At 40.8% G+C, this 27,368-nt stretch overlaps 2 protein-coding genes across 5 annotated transcripts; both read left to right on the top strand.

Moving 5' to 3' along the window:
* Positions 1–553: 553 nt before the first annotated feature.
* LOC111596589 (ankyrin repeat and KH domain-containing protein mask) lies at positions 554–26,216 on the top strand. 4 transcript variants are annotated; one of them, XM_023310869.2, is made up of 11 exons: positions 554–1,415; positions 16,006–16,124; positions 16,188–16,345; positions 16,423–16,595; positions 16,879–17,073; positions 17,133–17,436; positions 20,154–20,440; positions 20,503–20,706; positions 24,837–25,093; positions 25,157–25,976; positions 26,083–26,196. In XM_023310869.2, the coding sequence occupies exons 1-11, from the start codon at positions 1,324–1,326 to the stop codon at positions 26,177–26,179; spliced, it is 2,706 nt and encodes a 901-aa protein (XP_023166637.1). In that variant the 5' UTR covers positions 554–1,323; the 3' UTR covers positions 26,180–26,196. The 4 variants fall into 4 exon arrangements, 2 of the variants coding, with proteins under 2 accessions (XP_023166637.1, XP_023166636.1); XR_002751257.2 differs by lacking the exons at positions 25,157–25,976; positions 26,083–26,196 and adding an exon at positions 21,466–22,072 and having other exon boundaries at positions 17,133–17,367; positions 24,837–24,913; XR_002751256.2 differs by lacking the exons at positions 25,157–25,976; positions 26,083–26,196 and adding an exon at positions 21,466–22,072 and having other exon boundaries at positions 24,837–24,913.
* On the top strand, positions 22,629–24,334 carry LOC111596590 (uncharacterized protein DDB_G0283357). Its single transcript, XM_023310870.2, has one exon. The coding sequence runs from the start codon at positions 22,857–22,859 to the stop codon at positions 24,159–24,161; it is 1,305 nt and encodes a 434-aa protein (XP_023166638.2). The 5' UTR covers positions 22,629–22,856; the 3' UTR covers positions 24,162–24,334.
* Positions 26,217–27,368: the final 1,152 nt, after the last annotated feature.

Genomic DNA, 27,368 nt, shown 5'->3' with positions numbered 1-27,368 from the left:
TTATTTCTCTCATAATTTGCTGCTTGAAAGTCATAATAATCAAAACAATATTCATTGATATTTATTGTTATCATCTATCGCGTGTTGAGTATACAGTGTTATAAATTGATAATATATCGATAAGAATAACAGACTGACAAAACATGTCGAACATGCATTGGCTTGTTCTGCCACTAACATTTCTTTAACAGAAACCAACTTTTTCGACAGACGACGGGCGAGGAAATTATGCGCAGCGCGTTGTTGTGGTTATTTTTTTTATTTATTTTTTCGTAAATATATATATACCTAAAAGTGCATAATTGGAATGAAAGGCAAACATAAAGTGTTCCATTCACAAGTGTATGTGCATTTGGCATTAACTTTCGACTGAAAGTTGAGCGCACGATATTGCAGGCAACGCCATCATCGTCGTCGTCGTTTGTGTGCGGAGCGGTGTGGTGTGCTTAGGAACGGAGAGAAGAGAAGCGGACAAACGACAAGGAATATCGCAAAAAAAAAGTTGCAGCAAAAGCAACAACGTGCGTGCGTGTGTGTGTAAAAAGAAAAGCATTAAAAAGCCAGAATAAGAAGAAGCACAGCGGCAGCAGGAGAAAAAATAACGCAAACGAAACGAAAGAGCGCAAGGTGGGAACCAAGAACAACGAACGACAGCAAAACGGGTGACAGGCGCGACAAGAAAGACAAGAAAAACAGGAGTACTAACGGCGTACAAATATACTAAAAGGGCGAAGACAGCAGCAAAGCAGCAATAACAACAACAAAAACAGCAAGACTAGCAGCGATAAAATGTTAAACAGCGCCAAGAACAAACAATTCAAATAGTGTTCATTTGGATAAAGTAAAAAATCGCATTGGCCGCTTGCCCCGACACGCTGTGTATATAAATGGATGTACATGTGTGCGTGTGGGTGTAGGTGCCTGTATGTGTGTAAGTGCGAGTGTGGTTGTGACGATGTGTTTTTATAACACCGCCTAATTCGCAAGCAGCAGCAACAACAAACGCTAGCAAAATTATAACAGTGAGAATCTGAAGCTGGAAAATCAACACAACAGCAGCCAGCAGTCGCTCGATCCCATTTCACGCGTCGTCTCGCCTCTCCGTCTCTTATGTTGTTTTCTGTCTGTCGCACTTGCAGTTCCATACGATCCGGCATCGCTACGTCATCGTCATCGAGCTATCAAGTTATCGGCCATTGCATCGACAGTAATCATCCTCATAACCAACATCAACACAGGTTCCAAAGCGGCCATATCAACTGACGTTGCACCAGCAACAAAAACAACAACACCAAAAACAACAACAACAACAACAGCAACACAATGCCCAAATGCGATGTGAAAACCCGTTACATTCCGGCGACTTTCGCATGGATTGTGCTGCTACTTACAACATTTCTCTTCTTCTTCTATCCGTAAGTATCCAAACATATAAATCAAATAAATAGTTGAGTTTCACTGAACATCTATTAGAAAATAGGCCATTTCCAGGTCCATTTTTATTGCTGGCAACTGAAATAGAAACTTTTTTTCAGCAAACCTATCCGAAATTGTTTAGTATCCAGATGTCTCAAAATTATAATAAAACATTAAATTTACTATGATTTATGGGGAACAATACAAATTCATAGATCCCGTCTAATAGTTCAATCTGGGACTGGCTATGCATCTTCCTACTCACTTCTATTGGCAAGGTACTCCATACCCTGTACTGATGTTCATAGAGATGGGCATACTAGTATTTTTTCGAATGCATATTAATTACCTACTTATTAACAATAAATAAGACATCTATAAAAATATCAAATAACGGAACATTCAAATCCATTTGAACATGCTAAGTTTTATTAGTAAAACAGGGTATCTCTTAGCCAAAGCCTCTAAACTGAGTGGGCTGGGTCGCCATTTATTATCCGTTATTTACTTTGCGCTCATTTTCGTGGATTATAGCGAAGCTGCATCAGGACTTTTTCCAAAAGCACAGTGCAGCTTTTTTCACAGCTCAGTTTTTTTTTCGTTTCCCCGACAAGCAAATAGTTTTCCATGAAGTAAGTGGCATTCGCTGTGGGTGGAGCATGAGAAATGGAGACTTGCGTAATTGCATAATTTGTATAGTTGACAAGTTTGCAAGTTTGCAAAATGCGTCACTGGATCCTTTTTTGTATGCATGCTCTTAATTTCCACTTAATCGATTATGATATTACCCTGAAAGAGGCGTGGCAGCCATGACATCGCAATGACTCGATCTAGTGAAGTCCTTTTCCCTAGCTGCCGAAACTACAAAAGTCAGAGATTTTCAATTTTATAAAGTATATTTATGTAGAGCGTATGATAGCTCATTCTGTTTTCTTATCGATAAAAAAAAAAAGTATATATTGACTTGGGTGTTCCTTATAAAATAACTTGAAGACCATAAAAGTTAGAGAAACTAAGCTTACTTATAATTTAGATATATTTAAAATAGTTGGAATCTGAGTTTGTTACACGCTGAAATTGTTATCGAGATCGAGGCGATCCCCAAGCGAGGCAAAGGCTGAAAAATCTTACTGCCCAAATTAAGGTTATCGCCTATTAAAATATACTTACTACTTTTTACTAAGCGTAATATGCACGTAAATACATATCAATTTGATAGCCATGTTGAAATCGAGATGAGGAATTCGACTTTGTAATTGGTCTTTATTCGATTATCGCTTTCACCTCGCTCGTCAGCTCAGCGCGGCTCAGCTCAAAGTTGATTCATTTATATATATATATAAGTTTATTGTTTTTATTTTCCGGTTCTTATTTAACTGCCGTTTGTTTACATATGTGGCGTCATATGATATGCCGCGTATCACCCAATATGGCCTGGTTGGTATGTGACGCTCTGCAGCTCTGCCCTTAAGGCTTGAGAATCGCACTTGGGTCGGACTTCAGTTTGGGCTCGACTTGGACACAGGGCGAACTGTTTGTACTTTTGGTTTTAATATAAGTTCGCTTTTATTATTATTATTATTATTAGACCTATAGACCTTCAAGGGCTGCAAGCAGCGAAGGGCGAAGTGGAACGCTTTGAATTTCAAATGTGTGTTGGCCCAATGTTAGCTGACGGCAATACTTTGCTTTGGGGTAGCTTGGCGATTTATGGTTGTTGGTTGTTGGTTGTTTGGCACGCGAATGCCACAGGTTGTGTAGCCGTTGTCCAGCAAACCCGAACTGACCACAATACCCTACAGACATATACCCCATAATCAGATCCAGATGAGTTTAATTCTTTAAACATTTCTGCTCATCTCTTCTCTGCATCTCTCCACTTAATATTTTCTGTCAACATTTTCATTTTCTTTTCGCTTTCGCAAGAAAGCAAAAGTGCGTGTAATTGAAATACACTGCAATAATTAGTACAGGGTATAGCGCAAACATCAAATGGAATCAACCCCCGGCAACAATGATGACGCGCCCCGAAAAATTGAAAAAATCAACAAACGAAACGCGCAAAGCACGCGAAATTTGCGAGTAGAGCAACTAAAACAATAAAAAAATGAAAACACAGCAACATCAACTAACACAAATATACAACAATATATATATATGGCTATCTTTATATGTATATATGTATTTATATATATATATATCTACACATGTGTTGGGGTACACCGATAGCAGCTACAGCAACAAGAACCATTAAAGTGCGTCATTTTAACAATCGGCATGCTCGTACCTCCGCCCTCCCCACTGCACACCCCATCGCCGTTTGCCACCCAAATGGTCACACCATTTGTTTTACCTTCGCTCAACTGCCCTGCCGCTGTCTCTGCCCGCGCGCCAACCACCACCCTCAATAGCGTTTGCCAGGCAACCGTTGATATTGTAAAAACCGCCGCTGAGCGATTTACCTTGCGACGGTGTCGAATTTTCCACCAGTTGCCCAAAGCGCGTTCACACACCTACACACACACACACAAACGCACACACCTACACACAGCTTATTGTTGCTATCTATTTGATAATTCCATTCGAGGCACCAATTCGCAGGCAAAAACCAATTTCCACTTTTTCAATTCAATTTTTAAATACAGTTCTAAAATATTTAGAACACAAATTATTCAAAGACTGAACATAATATCGAAAGAAAGAATCAATACTTTATTAACTATAAACATAAATTAAATTAAAGTAAATTGTATATATACATTAATAACATAAACATTAAAACTGAGTTGTTAATCTGGCAATCTTTGCAATTGACATTGCTGCAATTTGAGATCGTATCAGAAGAACATATAACTACTATATATATAGTTTAACGCTGTCACATTCTCCTATTTACTAGCCCCAATTTTAAAAAGTCTAACCAAATATTAATTGCCTCGACTTTCTGATATGTGCTTATCACATTCAGTTTGTATTCGAACAGATGGCCAACGCGATCGATAGTATAAATAAACGATGTTGTGGCTAAACCTAAGAGTTTGATTGGACTCTGCGTTCACGCATCATCATCCTATATTATGTATATACAGACTTGTAGATTAATATATATATACATATATATCAGAATCAGGCATTATTCCGCATTAACCTTCAAGTAGTAGCCCTTCTATGTGATTTACTTAGCCTCAGTATTGCCACATTTACGGCGGACTCACAGAATCTCTGTCAAGCTTCATTATGGTCTCTAGTTGCCGCCAGGTCGTCTTTTCTGTCCAAAATTGTATGTTATGCAGTACGTGTGGCTGGATTCGGCACTTTTCCCCATGTTCTGAAGAAAAGACATCTCATTTTGCTTTATATTTAGAGCAGGAATCACATTTCTCTGTCCATCTGCCGTCTCTGTCGTTTGACGTTTTTGGCTACCAGGAGGCTTTAGTCTGCAATCGCAGGTCGACGTTGTGGACTGCGCCAAAAGCGCTCCATTTCGTGTGCATATTTATTAATAAATAAATAATAAATAATATATCCCGCTCAACGAGTAAATGGCACCATTTAACTGATTTCGGGAATTCCTTTGTTGGTTGCCAGCTTTTGCCCGAAATGAAATGAAATTCAAATTAATTGTGACCAGTTTCAAGTTACTATAATTAAATAAACACCCTACACAAATAATTTGAGACATGGGGTATAATGGCAGTGAGATAGAAAACTTTATGGACTCAAAGCTAGTCAAAACTTTATCGTTGCTTTCCCATTTTATCTCTTGTTCTCTCTCTCTCTCTCTGTCTCTGCCTATCTCCGACTACCGCAAACCTTCATATAGGACGCAACGTCCAAAAATACGTGGGAAATCAAACCTCAAACTTAACAGTTGATGGCATCTATGACATGTCAATGTCAACGAGATTAATGTATTTGAAGTCTGGAATACAGGCTAGCAGTTCCGTCAGACATTATCACCCACCTGTGGATGTAGGCGGAGCACAAAGTTCGAAATTGTTGAGTGCTCGAAATTTAGACTGTGATCGCAAAGCGATGTGATATCTAGGGAGAGAGTGAAATTAGTAAAGCAGTAACATGACTTGATTGACTCAGCTTTGTCAGACCGATCAAGAAAATATATGTTACGTACACTTGCCCAGAACCAATATACCCTGCTGTTGGGTATAGAACAAAAAATAGAAAATGAGTCGGGTGACAGCAGATGAAGCAGCAACAATTTTCAATTATTATTATTTTTCTTTTTTCCGTTGAGCCGTTTCAATTAAAAGTTGTAATTTGTGTTAAAAGCATTTCAGGGATTTAATTTGATTTTTGGGACGTCAACGACGAACCATAGAAACTGTTGCTGTTGATATTATTTGGCCTTTGTTTTATCTGGCAGAGTTGTTATTGTTGGGCACCTTTGATGGACATGAACAAGCAAATATCTGTGTATATGTGGGGTGTGCGCCTCTGTGAATGTGCTTGTGCTTGTGTGTGTGTGTGTGTGTGTGTGTATGTGTGTGTGTGTGTGCGTGCTCTTGAAGTGCTCCAAACCAAAACCATTTGACTAATTATATTAGGGCAAACTTTGCCTACGGCTTCAATTAGGCCACGTTCTTGAGCGCAAAGCTTAAGTTAAAGAGCGACTGGAGGTTAGCTGCTAAGACATGTCTATATATAACTATATGTACATATATAAGGTACAGAGTTCACATATGTGAAGTTGTAGATAGAATCGAATTACAACAAGAGCGGCGAAACAGGCAAATATGATGGCAAAAACTTTCCTATTAGGGCTATTTGCCATGTCTCTGCTGTGCTTAATCATTTTGTTGCCCCATGCTGGAGGGTCAGCAACGCCTACGCAGCGGCCACAATTGCGTAGCCTGCCAAACAGAATCCAATGCCAAATCCAATGCACAGATATTTCCCTCTGCTCTTTGCTGGTCAGAGCCTTGCCGTTCAATTCCTGTGCGTATTTTACGATAAAGTGAAGTTGGTGCCGCAATTCGAAGTTTGCAACTATTGCAAGTCAGTTCATTTGGCAGCAACTGCGCCCACATGCCACATGCAGCACGCAGTTACTTGACGAGCCCAACTTTATTTGAATCTGAAACTTGCAGATGTACAGGGCATACATAGTCGTAATCATAGTCATAGTCTCTCTAGAGATAGAGACATAGATGAATAACGAGGTATGCTAAGTCTGTATAAATCAACCACATCACCACATTCAGCCCTAATGCAGGGTATCTGTGCGTTAGATACAATACGCATGATTCATAATGTCGAGTCGAGTTTATTTTTGTTTCTACTGTCTCCGATATATATATATTAGATCTTATCGATTTCTAGTGAAACAAATCGAAAAACTCTTATCTAAAACTTGACGGTTCGTAAAAATTAAATTGTGACTAAAATGGAAAAAATCTTTAGTAATGGGTAACTTTAAGTGGGACAGACCCCACATAAGATATAAAACCGTTGACTAACATTTTATTATGCACTCTAAAATCAACCCGTTACCCCCACACAAACTCACACAAGTACGTACAATGTATGTTGCACACCCACACACACGCGACCCTCATGCACACTATCTCTCCCTCTCTCTCTCTCTATCTGATGCTCTGTCTTTTACTGTTGCTTCGCTTTGCTGTTGCCATACCTTTTGAGCTTTTCCGTACGTTTTGTCAACTTGTTAATGAAAATAAATTTTTGACGCTGCCGTCGGCGTCGACGTCGCTGACATTGCTCGGTCTCGAACTTTTGCAGATAATAATGACAAAAAGTGACTATAAAAAAGACATGTGCATACTGTAGTTGTTGTGGCCATTGTTGTTGCTGTTGCTGCTGTTCCTATCTCGTTGATAATATCCGCCGGTCATCGCCAACCTCAACAACAACACAAAGCATAAAAACTGGCAATGAGAAACAATAAACAAAAGCAAAAAAACCATAAACAACAGAGACTCACACACACTCGCACACGTACGCACATATTTCATACAAAGATTTGGAAGCTGAAACAATATGGAACGGGAAGATACCCCGTAACATAACGCCTACACATGTCGAAAGCAAATAAACCTTATTTATTTGCAAACTGCCAATTATTATCAGAAATATGAACTCACAATGAAAAATATTAACTATAAATTATATTAATAAATGATACTAGAAATGTAGATAAGGCAGTCCGCAGAGCTGCCTTTTACCTAGTCTCTCTCGCTCTCTCACTGTGTCGGCTGGCATACAGCTGCTTTTCAATATTTACAGGGTATTGGGAAAAACGTCAGAAGCAGCAAAGCCGCCGCCATTGATTGTTAGGTAAATTAAGCCGCACTGAGTCGAGTCGAGTCGAACTGAAGTGTCATTTGCACGCCTATTGCTCGGCTTTGCCTTCTGCTCAGTTTGAGCTTTGACTTTGGCTTTGGCTTTGGGTTGGGGATTGTTGCTGCTCTTGTTCTTGTTGTATTATTGGGGCGATGCTTCAGCAAACGATTTTCGATGTCTAATTTCAAAGTTTAGAAACTAGAGAACGACAGAGAGCGCAAAGGAAATACAGATACAAAGAGATAGAGAGAGAAAGAAAGGGAAGATATGCATGGAAAGGTAGGGGAGCACCTTCCGCCTCCCACCTCCCACCACCCAGCGCCCTCCGCCCACTTTCCATTTACACTTCGTTTGTCATTGCCATTCCCATTTGAATGGCCATTAACATTCGCATCACTTTGCCGTGTACTCAAATAGCAATTACGTTTACGTTTACGTTGACGTTGACGTTGACGTTGCCGCTGCCATTGCTGTAGTCGCCAACGTCAATGACGTCGCCATCGAGCCAAGCGCCTAGCAATGACACCAGCAACAACTAAGCGCTGGTTTTTCTGATTTATGAATGTACGATTCGATTTTCATTTTGATTCTGGTAATTAAGCAATTACTGGCTTCAACAACGAAAGCCCGCTTCAATCGGGTCCAAGCGACTGTGGAATACTTGCTCGCAGCTGAATAACGCGCAGCCTAATCGAATTTATAATGTTATATTGATTTCCATTGATATTGATTTTTAAGCACAACACAATTTGTAGTCCGTTGTATTTTTTTTTTTCATTTGTTCATGAAAATAGTCGTACGACTAGCAATCAAATTTACTGATAAACACAATATTTAATTAAGATAAACATATTTTTTATTAACTTAAAAGTTTTTCTTTGAATAATCTTAGAAGCATGGGCTTTGAGAAAGAAAAGTTCAATCCAAGCTAAAAGCTTGTGCATTTTAATGTGAACATGCATATGTCAAGGCATTAACACGATTTGCATATATTGTTTTAATAGCTGTCATAAATAGTTTATCAAATTATCAATTAATTGCGATTGCAATTCAGTAGATTTAACTGCATGTCACGTTATTCGATTTCTCCTTGATTCCATATGAATAAAAATGTTGATAATATTTCAGAGGCTTGAAATGTATGTTAAAAGGGCAAATTCAATCTTGAATCTGTCTATACTGAAAATATTTCAGATGCTTGAATTGTGTAGCAGCTGAAATGCATGCTTAAAGGGCAAGCTCAATCTTAAATCTATCGGGACAGAATTCTTCATGTTGGCTATAAAGGCTCAACTATAAAATGCTTAAAACAGTCACAAGTTATAAGTTGATATATTTGATGGAGTTTGTCGGCTATCCAATGTGGCTGTACTCAACAATGTATGTAATAAAAGTATTGCAAGTTGAAAATAATTGTTCTACTATTCAACTAGAACACGCCCAACAGCGCGCTTGTGTCGTGTAGCAATTGAAATGCAATCAAATTCCAATCAAACTCAATCTGCTATTGATTTTAGCATATTGTGATATTTAAACGAAGTAATCGCTTCACAAGTTTCCAGCGTATATTGCTCGTAATGTCATATATAAATTATAATCGTTATTCTAACTTCTGAGAATCTTACCTATAATTTTTGAATATTTAGTTAAAGCTTAAAGAGAACATGAAACGTAAACAAAATATTGTCGATTTGGTACTTTGGGCCAAGAAGAAAAATGACTTCCTGTTGGCGTTGTCACTGGCTGCTGACTGTTGATTGTTGGCTGCTCTGGGGATGAACTCGACTTCATGCTAGAAAATTACAAATTTTAATTAGTACAAAATCTACGCATCAAATGCAAAATAAATGGAAAAAGCGTCACCAGACGGCGGCACAATGCAAAATGTTGCCTAAAAGTCTCGAAGTCAGGCGAGCGCACATCGAGTACTTGTTGTTGTCCCCACCATTTGGGGACCCCCCCCCTTTGCGCCCCCTGTGCCTCTTGGCTCCCCTAGCCGCACCGGTCGGTCGCCTGGTTTAGCGGGTGGGTGGGTGGTTGCCTAGAGAAAATGGAATTGGAAATGGAAAAATGTTTCACGTCTCGACGCTGGCAACATTGAGCGAGATTATTTTTAGCGATAAACAAACACACACACACATACACATATGCACAAACACACGCACATATTACGCATACGCCACGGAGCACGTCGCAGTGCCTCCGAGTCACTCATCCAAATTCAAAGCGGGGCTAACCAAATTAATTTCGCCGGCTGTCATAACACATTAAAAAGCTAGCAAAAGCAAAAACCAAGACAAAAAAAAATATATATATAAAAAATTTAATAAAAAATACAGAGAAAAAGCGCGGTACTGTCTACTCTATCAACACTCGACTTTTTCTATCTTTAAGTTTTGGAAACGTTTTCCCTAATGTCCGGCCACATATACATATAGAGACGACATACATGTTTGTTTCAGAAGTTTTGTGCTTGACAGCGGCAACAGTTCGTTTATTTAAGGCCACAAATTTGGGGCAGCTTGAACTAATTATATATTTAAACAAATCGTAGAAGCTGAAAAGAAATCTTTTCTACATGCCGTAATATAATATGAATGTGTTTCAATATTTACATATCTCCAATTGTGGCATGCCTCGATAATAAGAGTAAACAACTGTTCGTTGAATAAATAACAAAGAAACCTTTGCGAAACTACAGTAGTCGCTCGAGAAGTAGAAAGACAAATACAATTTGCGATGTTTGCGATCTAAAGAATCCTCAACCAGAAACAACATGATATAATTTGATGATATAGAGAAATGTTTACAAACACTAAAATTACGAAATTCATTTGATATTCTCCTTGCTTAGTCTCAATTTTCGATGTTATTCGAATTGATTTTCGCTTATTTTTCTTTGGAGCAACAAACGTCTGCAAGAGTCAGCGACCGAGACCGAGACTGTGCAATCGAAGATTCCCCATGTTAATTCGATTCAATTATCATTAATGTTCGACTATATTGATAAAATATATATTTATATAAGATGTATATATATATATATATATATATATATATGTGTGTGTGTGATGTGCACATTCTGCTTTAGCCATGTGCGTCTGTATATCAAACTGAAATATCTATTCAAATACGCAGAACCTTATGTATCCATTTATCCAACATTATACACAGTTTTATTAACTTTTCCATAAAATTAAAAATATGAAAATCTACAATTTGAATTGGCCTGTCTCTTGCGTATCTCGTTGTTGGGCAAACTTCTCTAGTTTTTCACACAACGCTACATGTGGCATTGGATCTGTAATCAGAACGCACATATATGCATGTGTGTGTGTGTGTGTACTATATATACAAACCGGCAGAGACGCCGAGTCCAATACTGACGCAATTGAAACAAACAAGAAATGAAATTTGGGTTATATATTGGCTAGAAAGATGTTTGCTATTTCTGCTAGTTTTCGTTGTACATTGCTGTGGCTTGGGCTGAGGCTGGAGCTTGGGCTGAGGCTGAGACTGAGGCTGGGCTAATCAACAACAAACTAAGAACTTTCTTGTGCTTTCAACATTTACACAACAAAAATAAAACTATGCCAGCAAAACGTGTCAAAAGAAAACTGACAAATATACCCTTACACACCTTGAAGTAGCTTAGTCATTAAATGCGTAACGCATTCTATGATATACACGTATATTTTTGAATAATATTGCAAGCTGTTGTTGATCTAAGGAACTCGTAACATATAGAGTAAATCTGTTATACGTGAGCTAGGCCATGATGAGAATAACTGTTTAAGAAGCTCTTGCTATTAGCTAAGAGACTTGCACAAAGAGTTTCATTCTTGCTGCGCTTGATTAATACACAAGTCAAATTTGTATTATAAATCTTCATTATGGTCAATACTATATATACACTATAGCGGGTCAGTCTATGATATATGCACTATGTAAATTACAAGGCTTGTTCGTAATGCACAGGTCCATTTGCCAATTTGCCATGGTTGAGCTGGCATAAAGAGCCAATAGGCCAGAAAGGGTCCATATAGCTGACTGACCTTGCAGTGTAGTCAGTAACCCAGTTAGGGCGAACTTTATGTGCTTTAAGCGTCGCTTTTCAATGCAAAAAAAAAAAACAAAAAGTGGAAAAAAGCTGAAAAAATCAATTTTCAGTCGCTTTCCCGCAACTCATAAATAAATATTTAACTTTATATGGCGCATGACAACAGGCAGGGAGGACTCTTCATTTCGCTCTGCCTTTTGGAGCATCAGCCTAAGCTATCATCATCATCAACATCATCATCATTATTATCGACCCAAACTGAGTCACGCCCGTTCTATGCTCTGCTGCCTCTTGTTTGCCCTTCATGACTTTGTAAAGTTATCATCCGGCGCACCGAAATGTTTAGGCTGAAATAACTGAGAGTTTTTTTGCGTGTGTTCATTTCAAGTTTTCGTCAATTGCCCAATAACCCAGCAGCGAAACGGGCAACAATGTATTGTAACACCTGCCTATGCTAATAAATTGGAAAAATATACAATTTTCTATAACTGGGATGTACTTGTGCAACACAGCAAAAACTGATTAGCAAAGCGCTCTCCATCTGCTGACTGGCTGATGCTGTTTAGCTGATCGATTGATTAACTAGTTGATTATAGCCTTCGACCGTCAGATCTGAATACTGAAGATGACCTTGACTTTGTTCACGTCAAGGGGCAAAAAGATAATGCTGGAGTCTTGGTTATAGATAACTTCAGTTTAGCCTGATATAATACCTGTTTTTAGCGATTTAGCCAATCAAGTTACAGAGTTTAGATGCACAAAAATATTACAAAATAATTGTATTTTGGACTGCAAGGCAATAAACTGTAAAAACCTGTTGATTGCTTTGTTCTCTATATGATTCATATGTTCACAGAGAGGAGATTAGAGATAAGAATATATATATATATATATATATCTGACTTTCAACCTTGCTTATCTTAAGCCTACAGGATCGTGGCATGATTGAGCTGATTTCGATATCATTTACAGTTCGATTATTGGCGTCATCCTCTCTAGACTGAAGTGGCAGCTCTTATAGTTCTAGCCACTTGCTGTGCGTGTCCCATTTCGGCCCAGCGACGACCAGTCGGATGACGCTGGCTAGCCAGACGATGACTAATGCCCCCAGCTCTCTTAAGCAGCTCTGTGATAGTGGATGATATTTTTGTACACGCTTCAGTATGATTGTGTGTGTGTCTTGCTGCTGTTAAGCTTTACATGACAAATACACACACACACACACACACACATTAGGAACAAGGCAGAGTGTGACAACAGAGCATTAGCAGGCAATGAGAAAGAGCGTCATCATTTTTTTTCTTTATGCAACTCAATTTCGAGCAACCGTCAATTGGTGTGCGTGTGTGTGAGTGCGTGTTAACTTCTTTTCTCATGCATGCAACTGCTGCTTCAATTAATTGCACATAGCAAGTTAAAGGGTCGGCAAAGCCACTCGTCGTACTGCTGCATGTCATTTGGGCTTTGGCCATAACCTGTGATTGTAAGTGTGACTGTGACTGTGACTGTGACAGCGAGTGCGACTGAGTCTCGCGACTGCAGCTGACATTGTGCCCTCTCGCTATGTCGCATTACATAAGAATTCAATTTCCTCAACAGATTCCGACAGCTAAGGATATCAGCCGAAGCTGCGTTCACCTAATGCACCGGATATGCCCTTGCCGAGGCTTTCAGTTTACAGTATCCACTTAGTTGCCCGCTGTGAACCTATTCACTTCAAATCTAGTTGTCAAGCTGGGGAATCGCTTTGCTTTCCCGGAAGCTGCGTCCTTGGACCCACTGAGCATAGCAATATTTATCTGTTGCAGGCAAAACTGAATTCCTCGTGAAATCAATGCGAAAATAAGAAACTACAAAGTAAAATGTCTGGTTTTTCTTTGATTTGCAGCTATGTTGATATTCTTGCCACTGGCTTTCCCAGAATTGAATTGACGTTAGAGAGGAAAAATAGTTGAATTTGGTTACTTAAAGTATTGGCATTTAACTTAAGTCTACGTCATGAGAGCGGCGTAGCAACTACAGCTGCCATTACACGTGGTGCTGTCAAGTACGTTTCTAATTTGTTTCAATTTGATGGCCAACATTAATTGATGTCTGTTGAGTGCCGTGTGCCTGTTGGGCTTTAGTTCTGGTTGTTTTCCTTTGTTGATTGCATGATGCACACTTTTGTTGTTATTGGTGTCGGTTGTCGGTTGTTGGTTGTTGGCTGCAAATCTGCCCGGCTGATTTTTTTCTTTATTCCTGTGTCGTTGAGGACCTGCAGCATATAGTCACGACCTACATTAAGCACACAGACTCACAGCTGCACGCTCTGGGTAGGTGCGGGCCGGGTTCGGGTTTGGACTGGGGCTCGGGTTGTTACACTGGATAAATGAGTGCAAACGCCAGCAGAATCCGTGAGTAAACTTATATAGCAACCGATACCAAGCCAACAGCGTGCCTCTGCCTATGTACGTGATGCTTATATATATATGAATATCTATCTCTCTCGCTCTGTCCTGCTCGGTGTTCTATTTTGTAGTTCTCTCTTTAGTCAACATGACGCCGCTTTTAACTTAATGGCAGGAAGAGCTCATGTCTCATATTTCCTAAATCTCCTCTTAAGCTTCTGCTGCCTGGATTTGGATGAGAGTCGAGTTGAGTCGAGCCGAGCCGCTTATTTATTCAAAATTAATATCTAAGCATGTAATTAGAATACGCATCAGCTTCCTTTACTTGCTTCGCCTTTTGGCTGAGCTTGAGGAACAGTTTGTTATACATACTATAAGTTGAGTAAATCGATAAATCTCAATGGCAAAAAGTGTTGCATGCACATAAATATTTTTACAACATGGGCTTTGTGCCCTGGGCGGTCTTTGCAGTCGTGGAATGTGAAGCTCAGAGTCCTTCCACTAAAGTTTACTGAAATATCTGTTGAACTAGTGCCTTGCATAAATATAGTTAAATTCGTGGGCAAAAATTAATCAAAGCATAGCCACAGTCCAACTAGTCAATTTTAATTAGGCAACTTGCTAAAACTCTCGCACAGCACATTCACAATTTGTGTTGCAGTTTATGGTTGCCACTCAACCAAAGTTGAACAAAAGTTTTAAGCAATTTGTTCAAAATTTGTCCTTGCACCTGCCAGTGACAGTTGCCAGTTGCCAGTTAGCAGTTATCCAAGGCTGCACGTGACCTTAACCGTAGCTGGAGCCCAAATACGTGTAGGTGCTGCAGCACGGGCTTGGCATTTTAATTTCAATAGCGAGGGGTGTTCATTAAGTAGAACATTGATGAGATAATTTTTTATTTAAATTTTCAAAATTTCCACATAAAGTTAACTATTTTTTACTCCTGATTATATTATAGATGCATTGAGAATGTTTTTTAAACTCAAGAAACTTTAAGAAATATTGTTAATATCAATGGAAGTTCAGCAGAGAGTAAATATAATGGATAATAATTACTTTTTGAGAGATCAATAAGTTTTAGATGCTGCAACAGACTCAAATACATTTCGGTTGAGTGGCAAAGTCTAGATTAAATTTGTTATGAGCCGATTGATTAAATCCCTAATGAATAGCACAAATGATAGGAATTTAATTAAATTCTGAAATTATTACAATTTCAATTAGATTCAATTGAGAATAAAATTTTATCTTCAGCATTTGCCACTCGTTTAATTGCTCAAGTTGCATGCTCAAGTTGCATGCTTTGCGTTGCTTAAGCGCCATGAAGAAAATCAAAATGAAATAAATATCTTACGTTCGTATGCCACAGAAAATCAATTCGTAACGGGCATACTGATGTATTTGGGTTTAATTGGTAGTCGGATTAATTTACTGATTCTAGCTTACAAGTGTTTCAAAGCGGATTACATGTCACTTTGTCTATTCCCATGGAATAGAATGGTTCGCCTTTGCTATCCCAATTGTTACCTCTATGCGGCATCAATGCCAAATATTTTTAGGAAACTGCTTAAAGTTATGCACATCAATGCGACTGCAGGATATGCAATTCAAGGGATTCATGTGTGTGCTCGACAAGCAGTTCCAGTTCACTGGTCTCCAAAGTGATTACAGCATTTTGAAAATAGGTTTCGATAAGAGTAAGAGAGGGAGAGAGTTAGAGGGGGAAACGATTTATTCTGATTGATATGGAATTTGTTGCCAAATTGTTGATGTGAATTAATGTAATTGATATCGTTGTGCTTGCGTCTTCTCTTGCAGCTGCCAATACTATGTGAAGAGCCACCCGTGGGTGCTGGCCTACCAGGGCGTCATCACGTTCTTTGTGCTGGCTAACTTTACGCTGGCCACATTTATGGATCCGGGCGTTATACCCAAAGGTATGTAGCGTGCTAAACGGTGCCCAGCGTCATCCGCACAGCCTAAATTTGACTGCATTCTAGCCTCGCCCGACGAAGACTGCGAGGAGGAGTTCCGTGCACCGCTCTACAAAAATGCCGAGATAAATGGCATTACCGTCAAAATGAAATGGTGCGTCACGTGCAAGTTCTATCGCCCGCCCCGCTGCTCCCACTGCTCAGTGTGCAATCACTGCATAGAGGTAAGTTTGAATTGCATTTGCTGCAGTTGACGTTGTTGCCGCATTTTATTACAAAACCAACTCAACTTCGCTTGCAGACGTTCGATCATCACTGTCCCTGGGTGAATAATTGCATTGGCAGGCGCAATTATAGGTTCTTCTTCTTCTTTCTGGTCTCCCTCTCAATCCATATGCTGAGCATCTTCTCGCTTTGCCTGTTCTACGTGCTCAAAATCATGCCCAACATCAAACAGACAGCGCCCATCGTCGCGTATCCTTTTTACAAATCATTACAATAATGTGACCTCAAATTGGAAATTGTTCCATAGTATAGAATTTAGAGTTTCGCTGAGTGATGCCTTTTAAAGTGTGTTCATTAAGTTGTCCGTGTGTAGAGTTATCCTTTCAGGGTATCAGCGTATCAGTGTGACTTCGATATTGAACTAAATTGTTAACTAAACGTTGCCTTGCAGCCCGGAACGAATCGATTTTCTTTTCAGCTTAAACATCTCTTGTCTGTGGTCAGATTGGTTTTGCTTAACTTAACTTAATAGTATGATACTGATGGGTCTTGTCACGGTATTGGCGATACCGATATTCGGGCTAACGGGCTTCCATATGGTGCTGGTGTCGCGGGGTCGCACCACCAACGAACAGGTGACAGGGAAGTTCAAGGGCGGCTACAATCCGTTCTCGCGCGGCTGTTGGCACAACTGCTGCTACACGCAGTTCGGGCCGCAGTATCCCAGGTAATGTAAGGCGACGTGTGGAACTGGCAAGTAAATAACTCCGCTTTGTATTTGAGCAGTCTTTTGAAGCCGAAGAAGTACGCATCGCGACGATCGCAGACGCAAAATCAAGCCATAAGCACTATATGCAACGATCGGACCAATCAACAGACCAATGCCGGCAGCGGTAGCGGGGCCGGAGCCGGTGGCAATGGCAGCACAGCCGGTGGTGTCGGTAGTGGCATGCGCGGCACCGCGGTACAATATTCACCCCGCTCCTACTACGAGCCGAGTCGGGAGAAGCGTGGAATTCAGGTAAAGACTTATATGGCCGAGGGCAATGGTTATAATCAACGGTCGGGCAGCACAACGCTTTATAGTAAGGTGGGTAACATTTTGCAAACCAAAACGAAACATTGCAGTAATTGCTATGCAAAACGATTATAATTCTCTCTATAAAAACTATAATCATGTATCTATTATCTCTGTACAAGTATCTATCTGTATCTTTGTTTGTGTATATCTGTAGCACTTGGCCAACTTGGCGCGCGACTGCCATAAGCAGCTCAACTGTTGTCGCCACTTGTTGTCCAAGTTCTATTTTCATTTAATCTCTATAATTGTTTGGTTGAGTTGAGTTCTATTGGTTTCCATATAATTTAGTCTAGTGAGAGTTACTTGGCTTGTATCTAACACTTTACCACGCATTTCCTGACTGCTAACCAACGCTTATTTGTCACTGACTTCTGTTTAACATGCGCATTGGAAACGTTAACTGGCAATTGCTTTTGCTTCATTTCTACATTTCATCGTATTTATAAGTTAATCACGTGCTCACGTTCAACATCTAATGCATACATAACTCCCCCGTGGCTCTTCCTATAACTATATATAAAACATATATATTTAATGCACAGTTTGTTTGCCCGTCGACCCGTAATTATTGATTGGCTTTTAGATTAAAAACAACAAAATGATCTAAGAACTGTCGTTGCCTCTGAAGTTTTAGTTTTATATTTGATGCTTCTTTTGCCGTGACCTGACCCGGGCTCTGCCCGTGCTTGCTAGACACTTGTACCATAGTTGTAGCCGCTTTTTGGTAACAGTTATTGCGCAATAGTTGACTCCTTTAGTCAAACATACAACAAATCACCGCTAACACGCACACGCACACGCACACATACAGAATCAATCACAGTTGAGTAAAATCAGCAAAATCTTTAACACTTTTCGTTTTATCTATTATTTCTCCTTCTTTCCCTCTTGTATTTGCTTAAACTTGGTTTATTTTCTTGAGTAGATTTTTAGAAGATTCTCCATGCAATTCAAAAAAGTGTCCTCGCCTTATGAAAGTGAGAAAATAACGTTTGCAAGTCAGCCGAGAACAAGGCACGAATCGAAACATATTTGATAAATCCGGAACCTATGTTAAGTCTGGCTTAGCTGTTATATCGTAGCTGCCTCTAGCTTCAGTGTTGGGTAATCCATTAAACACAAAGGAGTATGCTCAACGTTTATGCTGCCATAAAAAGATTTTGATCAATATCCTATTAAAATTCAGATTTGAGAATTAAAACTTAAACCTTGAAACTTTATTTAATATATTTGAAGACTTTGCCAATTGATGGGAAGGAATGGCAAACCTTAACAAACGATTAGTTTGGCGGACATTGCACCTAACAAATATGCTCGTTTTAACATTGAAAGTAGAGTATTATTTGTTTATTTATATGATGTATCAAATGTTATGTGATATATTTGAAGACTGCCAATAAATGTGCAGGACTAGCAGACCTTAGCAAACGATTATTTGACGGACATTGCACCTAGCCAATATAGTCGCTATTGAATTGAGAGTAGAGTATTGTTTGTGTACCTATATGGGCTATCAATGTGTACTGTATTGCTGTTGTTTTGGGAACGTATTTAGAGCTTCGGTTACAGCCGAATAAAAATTAATTTGTTGCATTTTCCTTTAGTTTAGTTTAGTTTGCTTAAGGGCTTCGATTAGTCTGTTCTTTTTAGTTTTTGTATTCGGCTTAATTCGTTTAATTTCAAATGTTGCATGCGGTCTTAAGTACTTTAGTTCGCTGTTTACCTAATTTGAAAGCTTTTGCAAAAGTTACTGCTCTGTTGTCTACATTAGTTTGGCTGCATTTGTGCTGTACATTCGCTCGCAGACTGTTGTGCAACTATTTTTCAATTTAGTCTAGAGAATATATCTAAAGATTGGTCAAAAATCAAAAACAAAAAAACTCTACACTTTCTGCAAGCACCGAAAAAGGTAAAATCAAAAAAAAAAATTATTAAAAAATAATAAAAAAAGAATAAAATAAAATATCTAAAATATATACGTTTGTAATTCAATAATTTAATTAATTACTTTTTTAATACATATTGATTGATTGACTTGAAATTTGTCACATGATTTTTTCTGTTGCTTCTTCTCACTAAAGATTGATTATGGAATTGAATTGAGATCTCCGAAATTTGAAATCACTTTCCCAATTTTTAATGCTTTCCAATATATATATATATATCTTAAACTCGATAACATATTTTTGTTTCTCTCTTGCTGTCTTTATTTCATTCTCTTTGTGATCTGAATGCCCAGCGAGTCCGCTGAATTTCGTAGCTTTGACCCATCAATTCCTTTGTGCAGTTCATATCATACCCTATACACATCAAAACTACAAAATTCGAAAACACTGTAAACAAATTACAGTTGCTGTATCTGTGACGTGGATACGGGCATCTTACATACTGTGCGTTATATCTATACAGGAGACAAACTATTAGCCTCGTTCACTTCTGGCCAAGATTGGGTGTTCGACAATCGACAATCGACAATAGACAATCGACACTTGGCATTTGGCATTTGGCATTTGGCATCTGGCATTTGGCATTCGATTCATTTGTCCAACCCACACAAAACACACACAAGTTTCGTTTTCATTTGGTTTCAAGTACAAATCGATCAATCGCAACTATTCTTTTTTATGTAGGCCTAAGGTTATCTGTGTTGAGCACTTTGTGCAACCTGTTTGGGGCAAGTTACTAATCTATCTAAGCGATTTGTGTGCGCTCTACACTTTTCGCAGCTGTCGCCGGGACGCGAGTGCTCCGACACGGATCTGGAGCCGCCGCCCGCCTCACAGAGTCAAGACTGCGAGCCGACGCCGCCGCTGCAGCGGCACAACTCGACCAACTTCTACCTGCCACAGGTGAGCGACACGGCGCCTGGCATCAATATGAGCAACATGAACAATGGCAACATTGCCAGCGGTGCGGGTGGTGCGTCCAGTTCAGCGCAGTCTGGCGGCGGTGGCGACTCCCCGCGTCACCTACGCATGTATCATCCACGGCACAGTCCGCACGCGCGAACCAGGTAAGTAGATGTGAAGTAACCCATCACCTGCTTGCCTCTTACATGTATTCATTTGCTTTTAGGGGCCTTGATCCTCAGCGCGGCTACACGAGCGATCCACTGTCGCCGGACCAGCCTGGTGGTGGCTATGTCGTCAATGGTCAGCAGGGCATATCAGTAGCACAAAGCCAGCGCGGTGGCACTACAACGGCCACGCCTACTATGCAACAACGAATTAAGCCACTGGGCGTGGCCACACCACTTGTCAGCGCCAGTCCAGTGAGAAGGTGAGTGGTGCCCGAGTTGTCCCATGCTGCAGGGCTGCACTGCAGCAACAGCCACAAATCAATTCTCCAGCTAGCCATATATATGATTATATATATATATTCATGTGTTAAGCGGCTTTTTGCATTGATTGACTGTCAAATTGCTTCAATATGTTGTTGCTGCTGTAATTGTTATTACCACTGCTATTGACGATCAGCTCGCTTGTAACGAAATGCCCGTAGATGCTCCAGCCATACATAGATTGACTATGCGTGTCTTTGTGCGAGACTTGCTGTCGAAATGCGGTCTTCAGTTGTTTATTGTTGACATTGTATTGGCTACTGTTGTGAGTTTGCTTGAAGTATACCTTTATCTAGGCCTGTATCATGTTCGCAGTGCTCACTGTACTCATTACGCGCGACAGTGAGCGAGTTGGCAATAGCTTCAAAGGTCAACGAACCCCAGCTGTGTACATCACTCGAAAAGAGAACTATCTCTTTTCTATCTATGTATCTTTATCTCTGTCTCTCTCTCTCTCTCTCTCTCTGTATCTATCTATCTTGCTCTTTTTCGTTCTGTCACTTACATGCTTTAGTCGTAAATCCGAACACATTTCTCCTTTGTCCTTTGCGCTCTATTCCTATATTCCATCAACATATCGTGTATATATTTGGCACAAAGCTTTTTCCCTATGATTTGTTTTACACACTTTTCGACTAATTATTTTAAAATTTTTCTTTTTTCCGTTTTCTTTGTTTATTTTATTTTTCTCGATGTAGTCAATACTCAAATTCTGAGAACAGTACTAATTCCTAGGCTTAGCTTACCAAAACAGAAAGCAAAACAGAAAAAAAACCACTAAGAAAACCAAAAACCAACATCAAGAAAACTAGCATTAATGTGAATAATGAGACGATATCAAATTATGATTACGATTACGATTACGATAACGATTAATTATATATCTATATGTAATTGTATAGATTGTTAAGATCCTACATTCAGTAGAATGTTTAATATAATACAAATTACACTGTGTCAAGCAGAAAGAGGCGCACTGCAGAATTGAGCCTGAACCCGAGCCATATCCTGAACCGCACTGAACCAAACAAAAACCAGAAACAGACCCCAGTCAAGTTCTCTTTGAAACTCTTGTGTCCAAGCGTTTCCCACGTAACTGTCTACGGATAGACGTCAGACGACGACACACAACAGGCGACAGTTGTCTTTTTAACATATCCGTCCACACACACACCCAAGCACACACCAACACACACACACACACACTCTGACACACTCCTAGAAAAAGTACCACAACAACTAGCGTCAACACCAAGCGCACCCACTCTATGTACTACTACTACCTTAGCTTTCATTTGATTGAAGGTGAGTGAATTCTTGATTTTGGTGCCGTTTCACTGTCTTTTTTATTCATGATATACCCTTGCAGAGGGTACTATACATGTCACCAAGTGTGTTCTTTTTATTGATCCGTCTACCTCAAGCATGTCTGTCTGTTGTCCATTAACACAGTAAGAGAAAGTAAAGGGGTTAAGGCACTACACATCTTACTGTCCGTATTTATGAAAAGTGAAGTGAAGATGACATCTATTAAGCAAGCCTATAGCTAGGCAGCTTCCTCTTAAGATAGATTGCTTGCAATTTGACTGTTAACCAATTGGATTGTGAACGAAAAGGCGAACTCTACTGATATATGGCAGACATCAGGCTTATGTGGACAAGAGTGATCTTGGTTGAGTGTAGAGATCTTGCCGTATGTCTGCAAGGGTATTTCAGCTTCGGCAGCCCGAAGATGGTTCTTAACTTGTTTTGTTGTTTGCTGAGACTCACCTCATTCAATTCGATTCGATCAAATCAAACCAAGGCACACACTCAGCAGGCTTTGTCCATTCTCAGTCACACAGCGGCCTTGGAACTGGGTTTAACAACAATTCATTCACAAAAAATAAGACACACAGACACGAATGTCATAGCTCGCAAAATCTGTCAGGCTAGTATCAAATATTTAGCCAACCAAACAAATTCTCGTAACCTTGTTTTGTTGTATTCCTATTAAAAATTTTCAATTCTATTTTTTCGGCAAACACGTTGAATTTCGCCAAATTGCGGTGCAATCGGTTTATCATTTAAGAAAGACACAATTATAGTTATGAATAGGAACAAACAACAGTCACAGCAGAACGCAAACCGCATCAGATCGCTGGGTCTTTTGGACAAAACTATGCCACTCACTGCCGCAACACCGCCACAGCTGCGCAATCGTCGCCAATTTCAGTTCAACGGCATGAATTTTGAGACGAATCCGTTGTCCCTACAGAGGTCGCGTGGTGGCTTGGACGGAGATGCCGGCGATGGCCGGTTCCCAGCGGCAGAAGAATGGCGGGATCCTTCACCTTACCATACTACGTACAAGACACCGATGCCAACGATTAATCGCCCGTATCCACAGCACAGCTGTCAAAGCGATATGTCAATGAACAATGAAGTTAACAGCCCAAGGATGGTCAACCATTCGCAAGTGGTGCATCAGCCGGACGGACGCACAGCTTGGCAGGCTGACAATTACAATGGCAATAGCCAGGCCGGTGGCGAGGATACCTATAGCAATAGCTACAACTGTAACTATAGCATCAACAACGCCAATAATAGCGCCCGCAACAACACTAACAGCAGCAATAACAACAGCAGCAACAACGCTAGCCTCAGTAGTAACAAAATCAGCCCCAGCAGCATCAACGCCGATCGGTTTCAACAAGTGTTGGCTAAGTATAGCAAGCAACCTGTCAGCGATGATTATAGCGTTAACAGCAACATCAATAACAACAACGCAACCACAACCACAACCACAACCAATGGCAGTTATGGCAGTAGCATTAATTCCATCGGCAACATGAATATGAAAAGGAACTACAACAATAGGTCAACAGGCAACTCTATTAGTAACAGTGACAGGAAGAACAACATCCCCGACGAGCTGAATAACGATCAGAGTACAAGGGAACAGCCCGTATTCTCCCCAAGGATGTACAATCGGTCTAATCTGAAATTAAGTGGCTTTCGTTATGGACAGATGAGAGCGGGTGGCGGTTGCAGTTCAGCTGCCATCAATCGCTCCAAGATGGACTACATTACTTTGGCAGGCTTTCTGCTTGGCTATCTTACATCGAATATGTTGTTCTTCCTGTGCTGGTACTTCACCTGGTTAAAGGGCCAGGTGGTGAAGCTGCGCAATCATTTTCTTGGCCAAGCGAATCTCTGGGAGTTCTTCGACTTTGAGGACACCACACGCTACTCAATGCAGACAAAATTGCTTCTGGCTCCAATAATACTTGGTTGCAGTATCCTCTACTGTGTCGTCAATGTACTCCATTTGCTGATCAAGCTGGTGCGGGCCGACGTTCCACGTACCGTAGTCGATTTCGTGCAGCGCATCGTCCGAAACCATTGGCCCTAGCTATTGCTCAACGTGATGAAGTGCGATCCGTGAGCCTCAATTGCAACTTCCAAAATAATCAGTGGTCACCTATACGCATACGCACCCATTCAATCTTGGCTAGCTAACTGATATAACACATGTATATACACAAGAAACGCAGTGGGACAATATGGTGTCGAATTGTACTTAATAAATACAAAAAAATGGTTCAATTCTAAATGGGTCTACGCATCACAATTAACTGATAACCGATCACTGATCACTGATTACTGATTACTGATTACTGCCTATCGATAGGCCTTTCTGTTTGTGGCCTCACAGCGGTCTCTTCAGTCTAACCTCTTGTGCTCGTTCGCGCTCTCTGCGACTCGTTACTAACCTTCAATGTTTGAATACTCTAACGACATTGTGGTCCAAGTTCGTAGTCTAACAACAGCGCCCTCACATACACACAGATACACATGCATACACCCACCACAACCCATGACTACTATCACACAGAAAGACAAACAACAAACCCACCCACGCAGACTTGCATTCTGTTAATCTGCTGTCAAGTCCTAACATTAACATGGCGCGCTGTTAATGATCGCAGCCTCAGTGTTATTCGTTAACATAACTCGCTCTCTAACTTGCTAAGCATGTGTTTGCACTCGTCTCTCACACACACTCTCGACTGGTCCTCCTTCGCAGATCCAATCCGGGCACACCCACGCAGCCACGACGACCCGACTTCATCGGGCTGAACGCACAGGTGGCTCAACAGCAACAACAGCAGCAGCAACAGCAACAGCAGGCGGCCGCAGCGGCAGCTGCCTACTATGAATACACCAGCGGTCTACCGCCGCAGCATCCGCAGGCGCCAACGATTCAACATCAGCAACAACTGCTGCTCCAACAGCAGCGCGTTATGCTGCAGCACCAGCAACAGCAGCAGCAGCAGCAACAAGGTGCGTATTTCATCATTTGGTATTCCTATAAGGTTCTAGCTAATGCGTTCTTTATATATCTAGTGCTGCAGCAACAGCAGTCGCTGGCGCAGGCTGCCTATGGCGGCAGTCCGCAGCGACGATTTCTGTCTGAGGGCGAGCTGGTGCGACAGGGTGCCGGAGAGCTGTCCTATGCGCGTTCCAACAACACTGTGGACAACATACGCGAGCTGGCTGGTAGTCCGCAGCGCGGCGTCTACATGTGGAAGGACACTTCGCCTGGCTTTGGCGGTGGCGGCGTAGGCGGCGGACCGGCTACCGTCAGCATTGGCAGCAGTGCGGGCACACTGCCAAGCAGCAGTAATACGGGCGGCATGATGCAGCATGCGCAGTACATAACAGCCGGCGGGGGCGCTCATCCACTCATTATGACTCACTCACGCCTGCAAGACTACGCCAGTCAACAGCAGCAACAACAGCAGCAGCAGGCAGCTTTAGCAAACGCTGCAGCAGCAGCTGCTGCCTCATATCATCGCTCCAATCCAACAAGCCCCACAACCTTGCCACAGACCTCCGGTGCACAAACGTACATTCTGCGCTACGGCGGCGGCGGCGGCGGCGGTAGTGGCACCGGATCAGGAGCACAATCTGGCAGCAGCGGCAGCATTGCCAATATGCCAACCAGCAATTCCGGCACTGGGTCGGGCGGCTATCAACCCCAGCTGCGCGGCGGTGTTCCAGTCTTTCCGCCTAACCCACTGGCCGGCGTCAATGTGAGCAGTGCGGCTGGGGCGCTGCAGCCTCAGCCCTCGCCTCAGATCAAGCGCAAGCAGACGCCCACGAGGCCAATGAGTTTTGTGCGGGCTCTGGAAATGACCGATTCTATGGAGATGCAAACACTTGAGCAGCAGCAAGCGGCAGCGGCGGCTGCTACAATTGCGCGCAACAATGGAGGTCTGCCCAGCGGCATGCCTGCGAGCTTGGCCCAACAGAATGCAGCAGCAGCCGCCGCTGCAGCTGCTGTTGGACGCAATGCAGCGGCAGCAGCAGCAGCGGCTGCGTCAAATGCTACTGGCACACCCGATCGTGCCAGCATCTATGATATGAACTATGAGATCTCCGTATAACCCGTGGTTGTGCCCGTCGTCGTAATGCCACCCGCCTCAACAGCCAGCAGTGCAGTTGTCACGGCAACGGCCACGGCCGCCATCTACGCGCAGCAGCAGCTGCAACAACAACAACAACAACAACAACAACAACAACAGCAGCAGCCGCCACAACATCAACAACAGTTGCAGCACACCATGCTTAGCCACGGGACTGAGCCGGCTGCCTACGCTTCGGTGCCCGTACCCATGCCCGTGTCCGTGCTGGTTGCCAAGCCCTGCAACGGGGTTAACCAGAGTCCCCTCAATATCAGCAAGACGCCCAACAAGCGCAAGTTCTCCACGTTCTTCTGAAGCTACAGTCATATATATATTTATATATATATATATACATATATGTATATAGATAGATAGATAGATGTATATGTATGTGTAATGGATATCGGAAAGCCGTTCGGTTCTGCTTGGTTTATTTTTTAATTTTAACGTATTGTTAAAATTTTATTTTGATTGATTTATTTTTTTTAATAATTTATTTAAATTTTTTAAATAATTTACATAAGAATTTTATATTTGGTAACACATTTGGATGTCGATAGAACTGTAAATAGAGGAAACTATTTGTAATAATCAGTTTTTAATTAACGCATAAGACAGAAATTTTTTGTTCATTTTCACATCTGTCAAGACCATACAAAAAACAATGGTAAAATCCAAATTAGTTAAGTTACGACTCTCGACTCGCTCACAATCGAGCAAATGCGATTTGTTGTTAATCAAATTGTTCGTATATATATATATATATATATATATATATATATATATATATATATATATATATATATATATATTCGTATAGATAAAGATATATATAAATATTTGCATTGCAATCAAATTGAATATATATATATATATAGGCAGTCAGGTCAGATATAAAATGTGGAGCTCGAGTACGAGCTTAAGTAGCAATCTACATATATAATTATGTACTACTACAACTATTGAAACTACACCTAATGAAAAACGCCAAAATGTGTAAACGAGTATCGAAGATATATATATATATATATATATATATATATATATATATATATATATATATATATATATATATATATATGTGAGAGTGCAATTCTGCAGATATATAAATATATGTATATATATATATATAAATATATGTATATATATAT

Source organism: Drosophila hydei, unplaced genomic scaffold, assembly GCF_003285905.1.
Source record: "Drosophila hydei strain 15085-1641.00,03,60 unplaced genomic scaffold, DhydRS2 tig00000343-arrow-arrow-pilon, whole genome shotgun sequence".
Lineage (NCBI taxonomy): Eukaryota > Metazoa > Arthropoda > Insecta > Diptera > Drosophilidae > Drosophila > Drosophila hydei.
Note: the sequence above shows the minus strand (reverse complement) of the source record. Positions and strands in the feature narration are given on the sequence as shown.

Excerpts from the sequence above, each read along its gene's own strand:
- LOC111596589 (XM_023310868.2), top strand. The coding sequence starts at position 1,324 with ATGCCCAAATGCGATGTGAAAACCCGTTACATTCCGGCGACTTTCGCA. Across the intron at positions 16,596-16,878 it reads CAGACAGCGCCCATCGTCGC|TATGATACTGATGGGTCTTG; the intron begins GTATCCTTTTTA and ends TTAACTTAATAG. Across the intron at positions 20,441-20,502 it reads AGTCCGCACGCGCGAACCAG|GGGCCTTGATCCTCAGCGCG; the intron begins GTAAGTAGATGT and ends ATTTGCTTTTAG.
- LOC111596590 (XM_023310870.2), top strand. The coding sequence starts at position 22,857 with ATGAATAGGAACAAACAACAGTCACAGCAGAACGCAAACCGCATCAGA.